General features: G+C 30.0%; 3 protein-coding genes across 7 annotated transcripts in view; 2 read left to right on the top strand and 1 right to left on the bottom strand.

The window, feature by feature from the left end:
* The window catches only part of LOC117178062 (glutamate receptor 4-like), a 15,350-nt gene extending 11,127 nt beyond the window's left edge, over positions 1-4,223 (top strand). The window contains exons 8-9 of the mRNA XM_033369277.1: positions 3,097-3,362; positions 3,489-4,223. Of these exons, the coding sequence (XP_033225168.1) occupies positions 3,097-3,362; positions 3,489-4,035 (813 nt within the window). The 3' untranslated portion in view covers positions 4,036-4,223. The remainder of the gene's footprint in view (positions 1-3,096; positions 3,363-3,488) is intronic.
* LOC117178063 overlaps positions 1-7,971 on the bottom strand; it is a 16,050-nt gene extending 8,079 nt beyond the window's left edge. Inside the window, exons 1-7 of one of the 5 annotated variants that reach the window (XM_033369282.1) lie at positions 7,602-7,971; positions 7,233-7,342; positions 7,030-7,128; positions 6,839-6,967; positions 3,487-4,239; positions 3,007-3,288; positions 2,362-2,394 (exon numbers count right to left, since the gene is read on the bottom strand). In XM_033369282.1, the coding sequence (XP_033225173.1) occupies positions 4,119-4,239; positions 6,839-6,967; positions 7,030-7,128; positions 7,233-7,342; positions 7,602-7,967 (825 nt within the window). In that variant the 5' untranslated portion in view covers positions 7,968-7,971 and the 3' untranslated portion in view covers positions 2,362-2,394; positions 3,007-3,288; positions 3,487-4,118. Of the gene's footprint in view, positions 1-2,361; positions 2,395-2,807; positions 3,417-3,486; positions 4,240-6,838; positions 6,968-7,029; positions 7,129-7,232; positions 7,343-7,601 lie in introns of those variants that run through there. The other 4 variants (XM_033369281.1, XM_033369279.1, XM_033369278.1 and 1 more) reach the window with 4 other exon arrangements.
* A 730-nt stretch (positions 7,972-8,701) lies between these two features.
* Positions 8,702-18,206, top strand: part of LOC117178173 (translation machinery-associated protein 16) — a 19,379-nt gene continuing 9,874 nt past the window's right edge. The window contains exons 1-4 of the mRNA XM_033369461.1: positions 8,702-8,850; positions 11,037-11,128; positions 13,293-13,430; positions 13,527-13,675. Of these exons, the coding sequence (XP_033225352.1) occupies positions 8,848-8,850; positions 11,037-11,128; positions 13,293-13,430; positions 13,527-13,675 (382 nt within the window). The 5' untranslated portion in view covers positions 8,702-8,847. The remainder of the gene's footprint in view (positions 8,851-11,036; positions 11,129-13,292; positions 13,431-13,526; positions 13,676-18,206) is intronic.

Raw genomic sequence — 18,206 nt, 5'->3', positions numbered from 1 at the left:
ATTGTTTAAAAATATTTCTTTTGTCTCATTTAAATTATTTTGTTTCGTAATTGTAATTTTCCTTGTTTGTAGAATTTTTCTAATATAATTTTTATCACACAATTTTATTACCATTTTATCTGGCTTATAGATTTTCGACCGCCGCTCTTCCTTTGCATAATAAACAAATATCAAAGGGTGAATAAAGTAAATTTCATGAAAAAGTGTCATCGCATAACGTTAAAAAAAGATTACGCATTTTAAAACTATATTGCCTGCACCGATTCAACGTAAACAATTATGCATAACATGTCATAGATTGGTCGAGAAGGACTGGGAAATCAGACAACGATCGACTCCAACGACGTTGTCAGACTAAGGGAAAATAAGGCACGAATATGTGCGCAAATTCTTAAGAATGGAGAGGAGAATATGGTCATTGAACTTCCCATTCACATCCTATTCTTAGAATTTTTATTTTACATAAGCCTCGAAAAGCGAAGAGGAAGAATACATTTATTTTACAGGTATAAACCTTCCTCAAGCCATTAGGAATGTTTGCACCAAGTCTCAGAAATGTATACATATATTATATACATATATTACATACATATATTATATACATGTATTACATACATATAATGCATATATATATATATTATATACATATATCTCAAAAATATATTCTAATTTAGGAGAATACTGGATTTAAAGGATTTTTACATGAACCTTATAAACTCTGGCTTTTGCCCCATTAGCATAAATCGGTTCAATAGTGTTGACTGAATTGTTAAAGAAAAATAGAATTTTTTTAATTAAGAAAGAGTTCTATTACAAAATTTCGTACAAATCAGTTCATTAGTGTAAGCTCAAGGTATGCTCAACTGCTAAAGAATCAAATTTTGGGCATAAAAAGTGCACTATCCCGAGAAATAATTGACGATTCGAAATTTCTCTAAAATTGACATTACTTAAATGTAGTAATTGAGCCTGATTTAGTCAATTTATTCTGAAATTTCTAGACAAATCGGTTGAATATGGTATGCTACATAATGACTGAACTGCTGAAAAGTTGAATTTTGGCCATAAAAAGTGAAATATTTCTAGAAATAATTAATGAATAGAAATTTCCTCAAGAATGTCACTGGAGCTTCATCTAGTTAATTTATTCTAAAATGTTAGGACAAATCGGGTAAATATTCTAAACCACAAGTCGTCTGAACTGCTAAAAATAAGATAATAAATTTATCATGTTTTCTGAATATGCTGTATCCAGTTTCTCAGAATTGGAAAATGCACATAAATTATTTTTATCGATTTTTAATTAAATCCATAAGGTTTTATGCGAATGAATATATAATTGATTGAGATATTCAGAAAAGAGCCTCAGTGCGCAGATGGTTTAAGAAAATATATTTGCAGTTTTTTTGTTTGCTTTACAGCGTTTTTCTACCGCTAATCTTGATAAGTACATAGATAGTTCGAGAAAATATTTTCGCGGTTTCTTTTCCTTGGCAGCAATTCACTAACGCGAATCTTAATTTAAATTTGCAATTTAAAAGACTATGGAAAGGAAGGTTTTTGAGAAATGGTAACCACCGTCGTAAACCCGTGTGGAAAAAATTTCTGGCGCTGGCCTGGCCTAGACTAGACAATCTAGTTTCGTGTCTTGACGCTGACGTATGGTCAGCCCAAATATGTCCAAACAAAATTTGCTGGTCTAACTTGGAACTTTTTTTGTTCTGGGACAGCTAATCAGCGCGAATACTGTGCCAGACCTGTCACCATGCTGCTATGAAATATTTAATTGAAAATTTTGCTGAAAAAGTTTGACAGGATTTGACAATACAAAAATTGCATACTTTTTCCAAGGTTTTTATATATGCAATGTGAAGACTTTCCATTGCCTTTCTACCAAGAGATTGTGATAGAAAGTCTATGAAAATTAATATTCTAAGCCGTAGCCAGAAACATCTTTCCGGGAGCGGGGGGAGGGACAAAGCAGGGGAAAATTCGATGGAGGGGGGGTCATGCAGCGGCATGTTTAAAAAATTGGGGTGGTCAAACCCCCATAACCTCTCCCCCGTGGCTATGGCCTTGTCAATATCAATTAAATAATTAATAATTCATTTTAACACGCTCGTTTTAAAGAAATAATACCCAAGTTTGTTAAATATTAAATCCATCATTCCTGTCCATTCTAATACGTGTTCTAATGGAAATCAAGTCATACCACCTTGATCAAAAAGTTTTAGGACTTTATTTAAAAATTCAAAAATACAAGTTTATTCATCATAATCGATACTGTCCCCTTCAAATTATTCCCAAACAGACTGCAACGCACTTATGCTAGTGCTTGATCCAATCCTCGAAACATTTTTTATAATCGGTTTGCGGTATAACCATCAGAGCCATCTATAAATCTCAAAAATTTATATTAGATTCTTTTCAAGGTAAAGTTTTACACATTTTCTATCAACCGGTTTTTATTAAAACTCTAATAAATGTTATCCGCACAAGACTTCTTGACGGATACAATTTGATAGAAATTTCAAAAATAATTTTTTTTTTAATATAAAATTTTAATGAAAAACTCTTGATAGAGTAGTACAAGATTTCCAGATGAATATAGTTGTGTAAAATCTTCCAGGGTTGTTGAACCTAGTATTGGATAAAAGTCCTGTGAGATTGGAAAGTGATATCATGAGAATCTTTAATAGGAAAGCGTAAGATTTTGAAACATAGGATTTAATTCAAGTCTTTTACTGATAATATTTGATACATTTTTTTAGGAAATATGATGGTATAAAATTATAAGATTTTTGAATGGACTTTTATTTAAGTTAATGTATTTTGATTTAATTTTGCCTAAAAATATAAAATATAGTTTAATATCATGATTTGCCTGGGTAGAGAATCTATTAAATTTCATAATTTTCGATACTTTTTTCTACACCCCAACACATCCCGATAACCATGCAGATGGATTTGCACCTCAAATAGGGTCCTATTAGTACCAGAATTTACCGCAGTTTGAAGAGCAAGGCTTGAATCTTAAACTTTTTTCTTCCATAATTTGTTATGAAAAGTATTGAACTTTATAATATCATTTTTCAGAGTTCAAATGATTCCAATCTTCGTAAATTGTACATAAAGGCATTTGATAATCGTGAATCCAGATTAGAAACAGTCGTAGGTCTCAAAAAGGCAATCAAGGGTAACTATGGATTTTTTGTTGGGGCTGCAGATGCGCGAAAAATGCTTCAATCTTCATTAATTCGTAACCAGTGTAGTTTGAAAGAACTGCAACTTGAAAAAACATTTTCATCAGTGGCTCTTCCGATGGCTCATTCTTGTCCATACAAAAAGATCATCAATTTAAGGTTTTCATAAATATATAATATTACATTAATATTTGGATGTTATGTAATCTGGAACTTCAAAATCAAATGGGAAATTATAAATTTAAAATTTAACTAAATTTGTAATAAGTGTTATTATAATTACAGTATCTTTCGGATTCGGGAGCACGGAGTTTTAGACAGGATCAAGGAAAAGATGTTGCCAGAGATGCCAAAGTGTCAGGACACCTCTAATTTTAACAGTGCCAGTCTTGTAGATGTTTATTCTGCATTTGGGCTTCTTTTAGGTGGAATGGTTATATCCTTAGCACTTTGTCTTTTTGAAAGAATATGGACTAACAGAATATTTGTGCAAGATCATTTTTTTCGAAGTATTCGTGCTCATCGAAGAAACAATTTGGTCACAAGAGCCACAGGTCTGCAAGAAGAGGAACCTCCCGCTCGGACTGATTGGTCCTTTTTATTGCCCCATCCGAATTTGCGAGAAATGAGTGCAGTCCAACAAGAGGCAGATTTGCATTTTTCAAAAAGAAACAAATTTAATATACATGACAAGACTTCGATGTTAATTCCGTTTCCAAAATCAAAAATTGATCCACGGGGACCCTCGCCGAGGAAAAGAAAGAAATCGCAGCATGAAGATATACTGAATACAAAACCTCGTCGCGATTTAGTCATTCCTTTTCAATTGTAAAAGAATAAGTATTTCCATAGTAAATTTTATTAAATTAATGTAAAGTAGCACTCATAAAAATATTTCATTTATTTTGTAAGATCCTATCCCCATTTCAATTCTGCTAAAATCTTTACGTGCGTTTTGTAAATTTCAGAAGGTATTCCACGTCTATTGTCTTCTTCTTCGATACTGTTACAATCTCGAAAGAAAGCGGTGTCATCTCTAAGGTTAATGAATTAAATTAATTAAATAGTTAAAATAAATTTTGTGAGACAGAATTAATATGAAGTATGTAAAAATAATATAAATGTAAAAAGATAGTTTCACAAATAAGAATCTCCGATCTTGTCCAAGCTTGGCCCTCTTCAATTGTTAATTCCTATATCCATTTTATTAATAGAACAAGTTTTTTTTTACTTGTGTATTAGGTGGTGCAAAAACGTATTGGCCTTTTTTTTAACTTTTCATTATCTCACTAACCCAAATTGCTCAAGTTGAAAAAAAAACTTTAAAAAAAGATATTCAAAGATGATGCAAACCCCATGAGATTGAAAACGTGTTTCCCATAAGAAAAAAATACGTTTTTGTACACTTTTTACAGAATCAACAATATCAAAAATATCAAGTTGTTTCTCAATATTTTTTTTAAATTAGCCATAGAATGCAAATTAAAAATTACTTTTTTAATTTCATCCCCAAAAGCGTGTTTGATAGGGTACCAAATGACCAGTATAAGTAAAAAATTGGGTTTTGACAGTTTTTGGCCCTGATTCTCATTTTTGTAGCTTGTTTTGGTGCCAATTTTTCGTTCTACATAATATATTGTTTTCTACTAATAATAAATTGTTTCAAATAATTGTTTGACTAATCTATTATTGTTTAAACCAATTTACTCTTAGAATCGAGGTAGAAATGCGCGTTTTTTTTCAAAAATCTCTAACCTTTATTCAACTTTTCAATCACAGTGAGATAATAATAAATCGACGTAACAGACCTAACTGTTTGAACAATATATCATTGTATATAATTATAGTTTCGTAAAGCAATGCTATAAAATTGGGATTTTATCTGTATATAATTTTTAAATCATTTTGTTTAACGATCTCTTGCTTTTGTGGATATTTTTTTCTAAAATAAAAACTATAAAATTATGAATAAATTTATTTTTTATTTCAGGCTAAACTTGCATCAATTCATCATTAAATTGACACTTATTTGTGGTTTATATTTACTGTAACATAACCTTTTTCTTCAGATTAATATTTTTTAAACATTATCAAAGGAGTAGAAATATTTCATTAAAAAAAATGAATGATGATCTTGGATTGTTATTTTATATTGGTTTATGATTAAAAAGTCAAATAAAAGTTGAAAATTTTAGGAAAAAATGTAACTTTATAGTGTTTTCTGATATACAAGATAGTTATAGACAATAAGACATTGGTTAAAAACAAATATTTTGTTAACTTGAATTAATTATTACCACACTCTCGCTGAAAAGTTGACAAAAATATGGACATTTCAGAAAAAAGCGGAACTTTCTGAAATTTCTTTAAGAGAATACAGATATAAACAATAATAAATTATTTATAGAATTATCTTTGTTAGCTTTAATTAATAAACAAGGCGAAATTTCACATCTATTATAATAGAAAAATTCTATAAACAATAATATTTTTCAAACAATGTTTTAAAATATTTTAGTATCAGTCGAATGCAATATTTTATGTTCATATAAAGACCATTTTTACCACAAAAAACTGCAAAAGAATAAGAATAAGCGCCAAAAACGTGCAAAACCTAATTTGTTGCGCATCAGGGTATCTTGGAGCCCTATAGAAAAGGTTTTTGCGGATGAAATTCAAAACTAATTTTTGATATGTATTCTACGGCTAATTGTAAAGAAAAATGTTCAGTTGCATATGCTTAATAATGACAAATCTGTAAAAAATGAACAAAAGCGCTGTTTTTTCTACGAGAAATACGTATCAGAGTTTATGGTGTTTGCGCTGCCTTTAAATACCAACTCTTTTCGAAACGAAAAATACGCATTTCCTTTTATTTATTCGAATACATTAGAAAGGGATTGCGGGTTGAGAGAATTCAGTTAAATTAGGTTTAAATGTTAATAACAACATTACTTCTCCGCTTTTGTATTTCATCAAAAAAGACAGATTTTCCCAAATTTAATTTTAAGCAAAATAAATTTTTCAACCAATCATTCATTCAGATAACAATACCTAGATGTTTTAAATATTGTGGCTATCTGGTTTAGTCCGAGACCAAACGATGGAAATTACATCAACAAAAAAGGCCAAGCTTGAAGCCGGGAGAAAAGCTGATGATTTTTTCACCGAAGGCTCAGTTTATACAAAGAAAAATTAAAAGGCGCTCTGAGAATAATATTTCCAATGCAAGTGGATTGTATAGCGTCAATATGTACAGAAGTGTAACTTTATCTATATTGACGTCAAGCTACTCCTAGAATGAAATTGAATACTTGAATTCTCCTTGAATTTTTCTTATCATGCAAGTAAATTAAAGAAAAGTGCAGCTGCTTTTTAACTACCGATACTGGGTTTTGATAAAAACTCAGCAAACTTGGCAATACTATCATGAAGTATAAAAAAAATATGCATTTATGAAACATTTTTTCATGCGTTATTTCCGAAAAGTCATTGACAATAATTAGTTATCTTAAGAAATTTTTAAATGTAGATTGTATACTTGTACTTTTATTTGTATTTAGTTGTATATCTGTAAATTCTTGTTCATCTTCTTAGTACAGTTTAAATATTAATGAATATTTTTTAATACATACCTGCATAAAATTGTAGATAAATCGGGCGGTTCTGAATCCCCTTCATTGTTATTAAACCATCTTTGCCATCGTTCATATAATTGTATTGGACCCATTTCATCAATATAATCATGACATTTTTTCTTTAAACTAATTAAAGTTGCTTTGTTAAATACAAATTAATTTCAAGTACAGAGTTTTAATTGACCTACTGTTTTTCCCACAGCCCATCTACTGAAGATGTGACGAGTGTTGCACCTGGTGTTCGATCACATATAAGATGATTTCCATTGAGTTTACGTAAACTGTAACTTAAATAAAAATAGTATTTTGGCTCAATTAATTAAATTCAATCATACGAATGTAACAGATCTTTTTGCTTTTGAATTTTATTTTAGAATTTGTGATATATTACTGTTCAAAGGAATTGTCGCAAATTGACCTCAAAAGGAGAGTAGCATCTGTATCTTTGAGCCAAAGCATTGGCATAATTGTTTTATGAATATCAACCATTGTTTGATTAATCTGAAAAAAAAGTTTATTTTAATCTGGTTCTTTTAATTTTACAGAAAATTTTGCAGTTTTATCCAGTTACAAGAATATTGAGTTTAAATAAACTATTTTTGTTTACTAGAATTTCAGTGAATAGTTAGTTATACGAATTTAGGGAATGCTAGTTAGAAATATACGGCTACTATACGAAAATCATATTCCTTCACTTATGACTAGTGGTTTCACGTTCAATTGCTTCTAGTAGCGGCACTTTGTTATAATAAAAATTAACCTGTTGAGCAATGGCAAGGCACATGCCACATCTTATACAAGCTGAGGTAAAACTGACATCAACAATACCACATGATGTGGAAAAAGAAGTTGAAGTTGATTGGTAAGGAATTGTTTGAACGATGTCTTTTTCCAGGGTATCACAGTTATAATGAGGATCTATATAGCCATCTGTATTGGTCTCGCTTTCGTTATCTTTTATTGAAGATTTTTCGATTTTTGTTTTCGGAATATTACATCCTTTTTTTAATAAATTGTATTTTGCTGGTCGAGACTTTCCAAAAGATTTAACACACTGGAGGTAAACGGTTATTATTAAAAATACCGTTAAAGTAATTGACAAAATTTTTGTTGATGGAACTGTCATGATTGGACGCATGCGACCATGGCCCATGTGATTGTTTTTTGAAAAGTTAAAATAGTCTCATAAAAAATGTATACAATTTTAAATTGGAAGTATGGTACCCTACAATATAGAATTTTAGAGTAAAAACTAAAAATGCACAGAAAAAAAGTTTTTATAATAAACTTTTTTTTTTAGAAAACGTGTACTTTTGCCGTACATCCATTTTTTAAATCTTAAATTAACAATTTTTTTTACCTTGAGCTTGGATAAACCCATTTTTCGTTTTTTTATTTTCAGTTTGAAATATTTCAGAATATGTAAATATTTCATATTTTCAAACCCACAATATACGCAGTAAAAAATTAATATTGTCACAAGCTACAAACTTTACTTCTGCCGAATTAAATGCAACTCATTTTTTTAAATAACATAAAGTTAAACATTCAGTATGAATCATCAAACTTTTAATAATAATTTTGATAAATATTATGAATGGTGGAAGAAATTTGATAAATATTATTATCACACCAGAACATTTCTCTGCCTTTTGTTTTGCAAAGTAACATTTTTTCTCATTTTGTATATTATAAATTCGAATCAAGTCATAATTTATACAGAACTAAGGGTACCTCTTAACGTAACGTATTAAATTCATTACAATAAGAAAAAATTATTTGAAAATTCCGCGGCTTACCATAGTACAAAAAAGCCCCGACAGATAGCAGGAGCGCCATAACAACAAACCTTTTTACTTTCACAGGACAGGTTATGTTTTGAAGCATGTGCTTGAGCTCCAAAACGTGCAAAACAAATTTGAAACAATTTTACTGTTATTATACATAAATAATATACTTATAAATGCTGAAAAATTTATGGTTGTTACTGCAAGATACAAGACAAAATGGTGAGTCAAATTATCCACGTTTTAAAGTTAAATATCTATAAATTTAGATATTTTTTCATCCTTTCCAATTTTTAAATTACAATTTATTATTTATTTTTCCAATTTCCAGTGCATTTTTACATGTAGAAAAATATCCCCGAAATATAAATCAATTAAATGAGTTTGAAGTGCACCTACCACTGTCAAAATTAATATAATTAACTTGCTACAAAATACCAATACCGAAATTCCTAACTTTCCTTGATAAATCTGCCATTTTCCCTGACATTTTATATTAATTTTTTAATTTGTAAATTATTCAAAGGTCTTAGGGCTCAGTAACCATCTAAGGAACAGAAGTTATATAATAAGTACTTAAATCTAGGGCCCTTAAGCTTAGACTTTTTAACTAAAGAAATTAATGCTTATATAACCAATAAGATTAATTTTCTATTAAAAATACTAATTTTAACAAAATACATGAATTTTTAACTAAAAAATATCAATTCTTGAACAAAAAGAAGAATTTTCACCAACAAGATTACTATTTTACTACAAAAAACGAATTTTCAACTAAATAATTAAATTTTTAACCAAAGAAATTAATTTTCAAACATAACGATCATTCTTTAATTTTTTAAATATAAATTTTTAACTAAATAAAGGATTTTCCTACCGAAAAGATCAATCTTAGACCGAAAGAGAAATTTATCCTCAAGAAAATTAATATTTTACTACAAAAGACGAATTTTTAACACAAAAAAGAATTACATTTTCTTGCTTTTAACTTTAAACTGAATCAATTTTTTCCCTAAAATTTGGAAATATCCTGTAAAATAACAAATAATTTTAAAGGGAATTTAAAGTGAATCGGTAAATATCCTATAAAAAAATGAATTTGGAACTGTTTGAATTTTCGACCAAAAAGATCAATTTCAAACAACAAAGATTAAGTTTCGACCAAAAAGACGAATTTTTAACGAAATCCATGAATTTTCAATTAAAAAATAGAATTTTCCAAACAGAAATGTAGCAGGTATTTTTTCAATTTAAAAAATTAACTTATTATCAAGAAAAACGAATTTTCAACAAAGTACATGAATTTTTAACCAAAAAGATCAATTTTCGACCAAAAAGATGAATTTTGTTACCAAGGAGATTATTTTTTTACCAAAAAATACTAATTTTAAACAAAATTCATGCATTTTCAACCAGGAAACATAAATTATGGATTAAAAACTTTAATTTTTCATCAAGAAGATTAATATTTAAACACAAAAGACGCGTTTTCACGAAAATGCTTAAGTGTTTACCCAAAGAAATGAATTGGCAATTATAATTATAAATATTAAATTTAAAGAAATTAACTTTGTACCAAATAGTTGAATTTTCGACTTAAAAGATCAATTTTAATCTATAAACTATTTCTTACCAAGAAAGACGAATTTTCAACTAAAAATATAAATTTTGTACCAAAAATGTAATAGTTATATTTTCAGTTAAAAAACTTAATTTTTAACAGAAAAACGAATTTTTAAGAAAATACATGCATTCCTAACTAAAAAAGATCAATTTTCAACCAAAAATAACCCAATTTTCAATTGAGAAAAGGCTTTTGAATTAAAATTATGAATAATGAACCAAAAAAAAAGAATTTAAAAAAAATAGTTCTACTTTCAAATCACGTAGTTAAATTTTCAACGCAAAATTTGTTAGTTTATATTTCAGTCCAAAGAAAACGAATTTTTAATAAAATAGTTGAAAATCTTCGATCGAAAAAGATTAGTATTTAACCGAGCGGTAAATTTGCAGCCAAAAAATATTAAATTTTCATAACAGATGAGTTTTTAAACCAAAAAAGACGAAATTTCAACTAAGAAAGGGTTTTCAGTGAATAAAGAAAAAAATGTAATATAAAATGTGGAATGTTCATTCCAGAAATAAATTTTTTATCACGGAAATTCCACACGTACAAAGGTCTTAAAATACTGTTTTGAAAAAGTTACAATAAGGCTGTGTCCTGAGAAATTGAAAATAAAATTTAAGGTCCGCCAATAAAATTCATGAATTTTCGTTTTTGTGACTGAAAATCAGGACATAGCACATAACATCAAGAAATGTCCTGGTTACACAGGAAGTCTGGTCAACCTATATACGATTATTGTGAATGATAAGATCATTTAATCTAATTGTAAATTCAATTCCAGTCGACAACTATGAAGAAAGAGTTAGCGAAGGCGAAAAAGGTATTACATCCAAATAGTAGAAAGTCCATCGCGATTATGAAGAAAACAAAAAAGTATGTACATGAGTATGATTATCTGGTAAATTAATAAATATCTGCCGATTTGTAAACTTCCATTTAATATTCGGTTTTGAACATTTCCTCTTGAATTAAAACTGAACCGCGTAATAGGGAGAAATAAATCGAATGATATTTAGAGAGCTCTCTTTGCGAATTTGTCTGTTTTTTACACAAAAATTAATTTTTCTGGATATTCTTGATCATAACACAAAATTATATGGAATATAAAAGATGCGGCTCATTAAAATGAGTATTTTTTTATCACGAGTTTTTTTTAGAATTATGCATACTTAGAGATATGCGATGGAAATTGTTATAAATAAGCGTGACTTATCGATTCCAGTTACTGCGAGGTCTTTATTATCCATTTGAAGTATATTTAAATTACTAAAAAAAATTTACATTTAAAAAGACAATTTTAACTATAAATATTTAACTAATTTGGGAAATAATTTCGTTCTTAATAGTTTGCTACCACACTATAATTTATCAAATTTGTCACACTTGCAAAGAGAAGAGAAAAATTTGACCATGGACAAAAACTTAGAATATTTTAATTTACGAAATGTATAGTACACTATCAGAACCGAGAAGAAAACTGATTTGGGTTTTATTTTAAAGATTTAAACAAATCTTGATCAAATTTCGGCAAAAAAAATTAAAAGCAGATTTTAGAACATTTCGGAATAGAAGGTTTTTAAGAATTGTGAAATCTTTCCAGAGATTAAAAAAATGTTTTAAGATTCCTGAGAAAGTTTCAAATAATTTTTTATTTTGAAAAATGAATTATAAGAAAAAATTTTGAAAAGATCTTTTTTTAAATCCAATGATTTCCTAAGTTTTCGAAGAAGAATGTAGAATGTTTTGAAGTGAAATTTTTCTATTTTGCAAGATTACAACATTTTGGAACAAATTCTAGTTTTGGAAGACATTTATAAGTAGATTTTTTAAGATTTTGATCAAAAAGTTTAAAAGCTTTCACTGCAATCTGACTCAATTTTTTTTTTTAATTTTGTAAAATCCTGTAAAGTATAAAGAATGTTTTGATCATTTGTCATCAAATCCGAAATTTTCAAAAACCTTTTTGTATTTCCTTAAGAAACCAAGGAAATCTATATTTGTCATACAATCTTAAAAACAATTGAACTTCAAAAATATATAGTTATTCCTATTTCATTTTGTATTGAAAACAATTTTTCCTCAGATTGTAATTCGTTTAACATTTTTGTTCTTTGTTGACTGGAAAAGCTGTGTTGGTCCGAAATTTTACCATTTTGTTATAAATACATTTTTTTCGTTTAAAAGTTCAGATCTTTCTGTAGAATTTTTTTTTGGTTAACAAATAAAACTGTTTAATTAATAATTAACCTGTTATGTTTTTAGAATTCAAGTATTTTTTTCAAAATTAATTTTTTTTTTCAGGATTAAATTCTTTTTGATATTAATTTAAAATAATTTTTATTTATAAACTATTACGTTTTTTTGGTTGAGAATTCATAATTTCATATTGTTTGGTTTTAAATTTAACTATCCTTTATTAAATGTTGAACAAGTTTGTTACAAATTCAGTTTGTTGGTTAACGATTTATAATTTTAGTTTAAATGCATCTCTTTGGTTAAAAATTCGTCTTTTTGTTTGAAAATTAATCTTCTTTTTTGAAAATCCATCTAGATTATTACAATTTTTATTGAGAATTTATTTTATTGAATCACAAATTCAACTATTTGGTTGCAAATAAAGTTTTTTGTTGAAATTTCTATTTGTCATTTCCGAAATTTTCAACAATCTTTTTCATTTTTTTCAAGAATTGCAGAAAAAATAAATTAATAAAGTCTTAAAAACAAATAGGCCATTTAACTTAGAAAATAAATAGTTGATCAAAATTTTTATTCAGGAGTCAAAATTATTTGCCCCCTAAAACTGGAAAGCTTACACGCGCGCAATTAATGATGCTAGTTATGATAAAAAATACTTATTTTATTTAGCCGTATAGTTTATATTGTCTATAATTTTGAATTATAATCTGCCGTTTTGAAGAAAAGTCAATTTTTCTGTAAAAACAGATAAATTCGCGACGATCGACCTCTAAATCGTAAAGTTCAGCATATATCTCCTTTCTTTCATTTAAGAAAAATTATCTGTATTTGTATGTTTCAGAATATCCAATCGAGAAAAAGTAAAGCTTGGATCTTTTGTAAAGCAGAATCTGGTGGCTGAAAAAATTTTATGGATCCAACAACACATGGTGGATGTATGTCCTTACACACCAGAATTGACTGCAGAATTATTGGAAACGTTAGTTTTTCTTTTAGTTTATTTTTTGTTTTAATTTAAGAAAGCGTTTCTTTCTTTGTAAGTAGTCATTGTCAATTAATATTCCTTGCTCACTAGATACATGGGGCGAAATGACGAGGAACTGGAACAAATAGCTTTAAAACATTCAATAGGAGGCAGGAAAAATAGGCAACATGCAAGTAGAGAGGATATTCTTCGAATGACCAAAGAGAGAGAAAAGGCAGAATACGACACTTGTGGTATTGGTAAATAATCAAATCTCGGAATATTAATTTTAATTTAATATTAATTCATCGAGAGTTGAAAATGGTCCATTTGTTAAAAACGGCCATGCGGCAGCGCTGGTAGTAACTTTGTTCTATAGGATTCTTAGGTAAACTGAATATTCTCAGGGTGTCAAGAGAATTAAAAAAAAAGTTCTTAAGACTCATCGGAAATTTTTAAATGACTGTTTTGTGAGGAATTCCAAGAGAAAATTGAAAAAACGATTACAAAACCTTTTGAATTACTTCCAAAATTTTCTAAAAACTGTGTAAAAGATTTTAAAGCATACTTTTGCAAATTTTCCGTATTACATAATTTTGTAAAAAATTGAGTAAGTTTAAAAGTTATTTAAAAGTTTTAAAAGGATTCAAAAATAATTGAAACTTGAAAAGATTGTTGCAAAGTTTCACGAAAATGAAAGACGTTTTTTCGGTTTCTAGGAAAAATTAAAATAATTTTTTATTTCGAAACATTAATTTTAAAATATTTCAAAAAATATTTCAAAAATTGTCAAAGAAGAATCCCAAAGATTTTAAGGCAATTTTTTTAATTTTGCAAAATAAATCAATCATGCAGGGAAATTTTTAATAATTTTTAGATATTAGATGGTTCCGATGGTCAGACCTTCTAAGGTCTGACAAGATTAGAAATAAAACTAATATTCCTTACATTCGTGTGAAAGTTTGAAATAATTGTTCAATTTGAAAAATAAACTTTAAGAGAAAATTACAAAAAGTTTTTAAATGTATCAAAATGTTAAAATTCCATAAGATTAGGAAATAAAAACAAAACTAAATCGAGTAAATTTAAGAAATATTTAGTATAATTAAAGATATTCAAAATGAATTTTAAATTTTAAAAGATTTTTCGAAATTTAGATTCGTAAAGATTTCAAAACTAAACTTTAAATAACACGTTCGTTCCGCAACACTGCTCCGACCCAGGTTGCTGATAAATCTCTCTAGCAATCACCCCAAGCAAAGAACCTCACGAAGTCGTTATGTAAGGTTCCCCACTTGGGTCCATTAGTGGCCAAGGTCTTTTGTTTCAGGCGTCATTCACTCTACTGACACTCTTTTTATTAACTATTTGCCGCCATACTTTCCTGTCCTGGCATACTTCTCTAGCTTCTTTTATGTCCATGCATTTTTTCATGCAGGCTCTCGTGTTTCTGTGAATTCTTATGTCTCTTCTAACTAGGGTCTCATTCACACATTCTAACCATTCTTTCCGCGGTCTACCTCTGGGCACGCTGCCATTTACTTTACCTTGATACAATTGTTTCGTTAGTCGTTCATTTGTCATTCTCTCAACATGTCCGAACCATCTTAACCGATTTCTTTCCCATGTGCCGACTAGCGTCTCTTCTGCACCACATTCTTTTAGAATTGTCTCGTTACTTACTTTGTCGATCAGGGTTTTCCCGCGTATTATGCGCATGAATCTCATGTCAATTGCGTTAATTTTACTCTTATCTTTTTCTTGATAAGTCCATGTCTCGCTACCGTATGGTACAATCGGTACAAATATAGAATTAGGTATTGCCATTTCAGGTTTATTTGATATATTTTTACTTCTGATAAGCGCACCTGCTCTACCAATAACCTTCTTATCTTCGTTTATGCTTCTATCTAATTCCTCATCTATCTTCCCGTCCCTAGTAAATAAGCTACCAAGGTATACGAACTTATCAACTTCTTCAATTCTCTCATTTAATAAAATATTGCATAGTGTTTTCTCACTCTTTCCTTCGAACATCATAGTTTTTGTTTTATTTGCGTCAATTTTGAGGCCCATGCCTTTCATGCTTGCATCTAGTTTATTCATCATTCTTTGTAAGTCTTCGATAGACTCTGCCATAACAACCTTATCATCTGCGAACGCTAACCCACGTACCCTTACTGTTTCGAGATCCACACCCTCTTCGTCGAAAAGAGCCATTCTTAAACACTTGTCCATAAATAATCTAAATAACCATGAGGACATAACGCATCTTTGTCTAACTCCTTGAATAATATCGAAGCAGTCACTCAGTTTCCCATTCACTCTTACACTCGCTTTGCTACCTGTATATATTGTTTTTATAGCTTGTAGGATCCATCCATTGACTCCATACTCTTTTAGGACTTCCCAAAGTTTACTTCTATCTACCTTGTAAAACGCTTTTTCTAGGTCAACAAATGCACAGAAAACTTTTTTTCCTACTCTCAAACTTTTTTTTGTTATTTGCCTTAAGCTAAATATTTGATCAGTACATGACCTTCCTGGCATAAATCGACTTTGGACTTCCCAAATCTTTGCTTCTGTTATTTTCATTAACCTACGAATAAGTATTTTTGAATATATTTAATTACGGTGCTTAATAAGCTAGACCCTCTGTAATTATTGCACTCGCTTTTATCTCCCTTTCTCTTGTATATTGGTACGATAATCGCTAAGTTCCAATCGTCTGGGACATCTCCCATCTCGAAACATAAATTTATCCAATCGCATAGTCTATGTGGTATGCACTCGCCATCGTGTTTAAGCATTTCAGCGTTCAAACCGTCTACCCCGGCAGTCTTACCGTTTTTCAAGTTCTTAATTATATCCCTAGCCTCAGTGACACAGACTTTTTCAATTGAGTCTTCCATCGCATCGTGTTCAACATCGCAGTTGTGGTGTCCTATAGTTTCATCTCTGAATTGTCTTCTAAAATAGTCTCTGATAGCCTCTAGTATTCCGTCTGCATCATATACCATTTCCCGCCTACTATTTCTCATGTTCACAAATTCTGTACTTTTGTTTCCTTTCATTTTTTTATAAAGTAGTTTCCTGCTTCCTTCAAAGTCGTTTTGTATTTTCATCTCTTCTTCTGTTCTAATTGTATCTATACGTTCCTTAACTAATCGTTTGAGTATCCTGTTTTCTTGTTTATAATCATTGCTACATCTATTTCTGTTCTCATTGCTAAGACCTGCGATCTTCAAAGTTCTCCTGTACGCTTCTCTCTTTGCTTTTTGGGCAGCCTGAATTTCATCATTCCACCACAAATCACCAGACATTCTTCCTACAACTGCGGTACCACACACTTCGATCATACATCTAACAAGGATATCCCATAACATTGTCCAGGCGCCCTCTATATCTTTGTTTTTTATACTGTCCTCCCATGTTGCCCTATCTATGCTTTCGATTATCTTATTTTGCAAATTTATTCGCACATCCGGTTTCTGTAGGTTCTCAATTTTGATTCGCGTTTGTTTTGCTTTCTTGGTTCTCTTTTTTCTCCATCCCCGACATAAGTTAATTTTTGAGACCAGAAGGTAATGATCAGTATTGCATTCAGGACCCCTCATGACTCTTGTATCTTTGACTAACTCTCTTAGTTTTTCATTCGCAACAACAAAGTCAATTATACTGTGGCTATTTCCTTTAGACCAGGTGTACGTGTGAATCATTTTATGCCTCAACCAAGTATTTGTAATAAACAGACCCCTTTCTAAGCTTAGACCAACTAATTTATCTCCGTTATAGTTTGTTCTTGGATCCCCAAAATTACCTAATACTCTTTCTGCATCCTGATTTTGGATACCCACCCAACCGTTCATGTCTCCTAGTAGAATTATTCTTTCCCCATGTTCGCAGATGTTTATTGTGTCATTTAAAGTGTCCCAGAAGGCGTCTTTTACTTCTCTAGGATCACTATCAACCGGCGCGTAGCATGCTATGATAAATAGTCTTCTGATTCCTACTTTCATTCTAGCCCACAGCAGTCTGGGAGATACGAAATCATGGTCTCAGAGATGCTGCTTTGCTCTTTCATCCAAAATCAGACCTACTCCTTGTTTACCATGTGATTCACAGTCTACTCCTGACCATATTTCAAATCCGCATTTTAACACTACGTTATTTATGTCTTTGGTTTCGCATCCCCTTTTCTTTGTTTCAGACACACATCAAATGTCTAGTTTCTTCACGCCCATAGTTTCACGCAATTCTTTTACCTTGAGGTAATTTACTCCCCTAGCATTTCAAACACCCAGTCTCCATTCGTCGTCTGAAAAATGACCTTTAGATTTTCCGTGTGCATGCCTTTTGTTATTGAAAGTTCCAGTCCTTTCCGAGGCTATTTTGTAGTTTGTATTATTCATTGTTTGGATTATACGCCCAACTAACACCTTTATGCAATAAGTTTATTTTCTGAGTCGAAATCCCACCAAAAACTTCAGTTAATAAGTGCGGGTTGGGAGAGGGGGGAGGTAGAACTGGAACCGAGAGAGTCGTCTTGGGTTTGTGTTTTTGTTTTCTTGCTGAGAAGGTCACCAGCCTTCAGCAGCGTTGTGATATATGGAAGTTAGTATCCGGCCGTCTTTTCAGACCGTAACCAAAGACTTATGTATAAGTCACACGAGAGAATGTAAGGGTCGATTTACAACTACGTCATATTCGACAGTCGTTAAAATCATCTTGTTTAAAGTCCTCCCATAACCACTGAAACTTAAAAAAAACGATACACTGTCTAAGGACCCT

The sequence above is a fragment of the Belonocnema kinseyi genome, chromosome 8 (assembly GCF_010883055.1).
Source record: "Belonocnema kinseyi isolate 2016_QV_RU_SX_M_011 chromosome 8, B_treatae_v1, whole genome shotgun sequence".
Classification (NCBI taxonomy): Eukaryota; Metazoa; Arthropoda; class Insecta; order Hymenoptera; family Cynipidae; genus Belonocnema; species Belonocnema kinseyi.
Note: the sequence above shows the minus strand (reverse complement) of the source record. Positions and strands in the feature narration are given on the sequence as shown.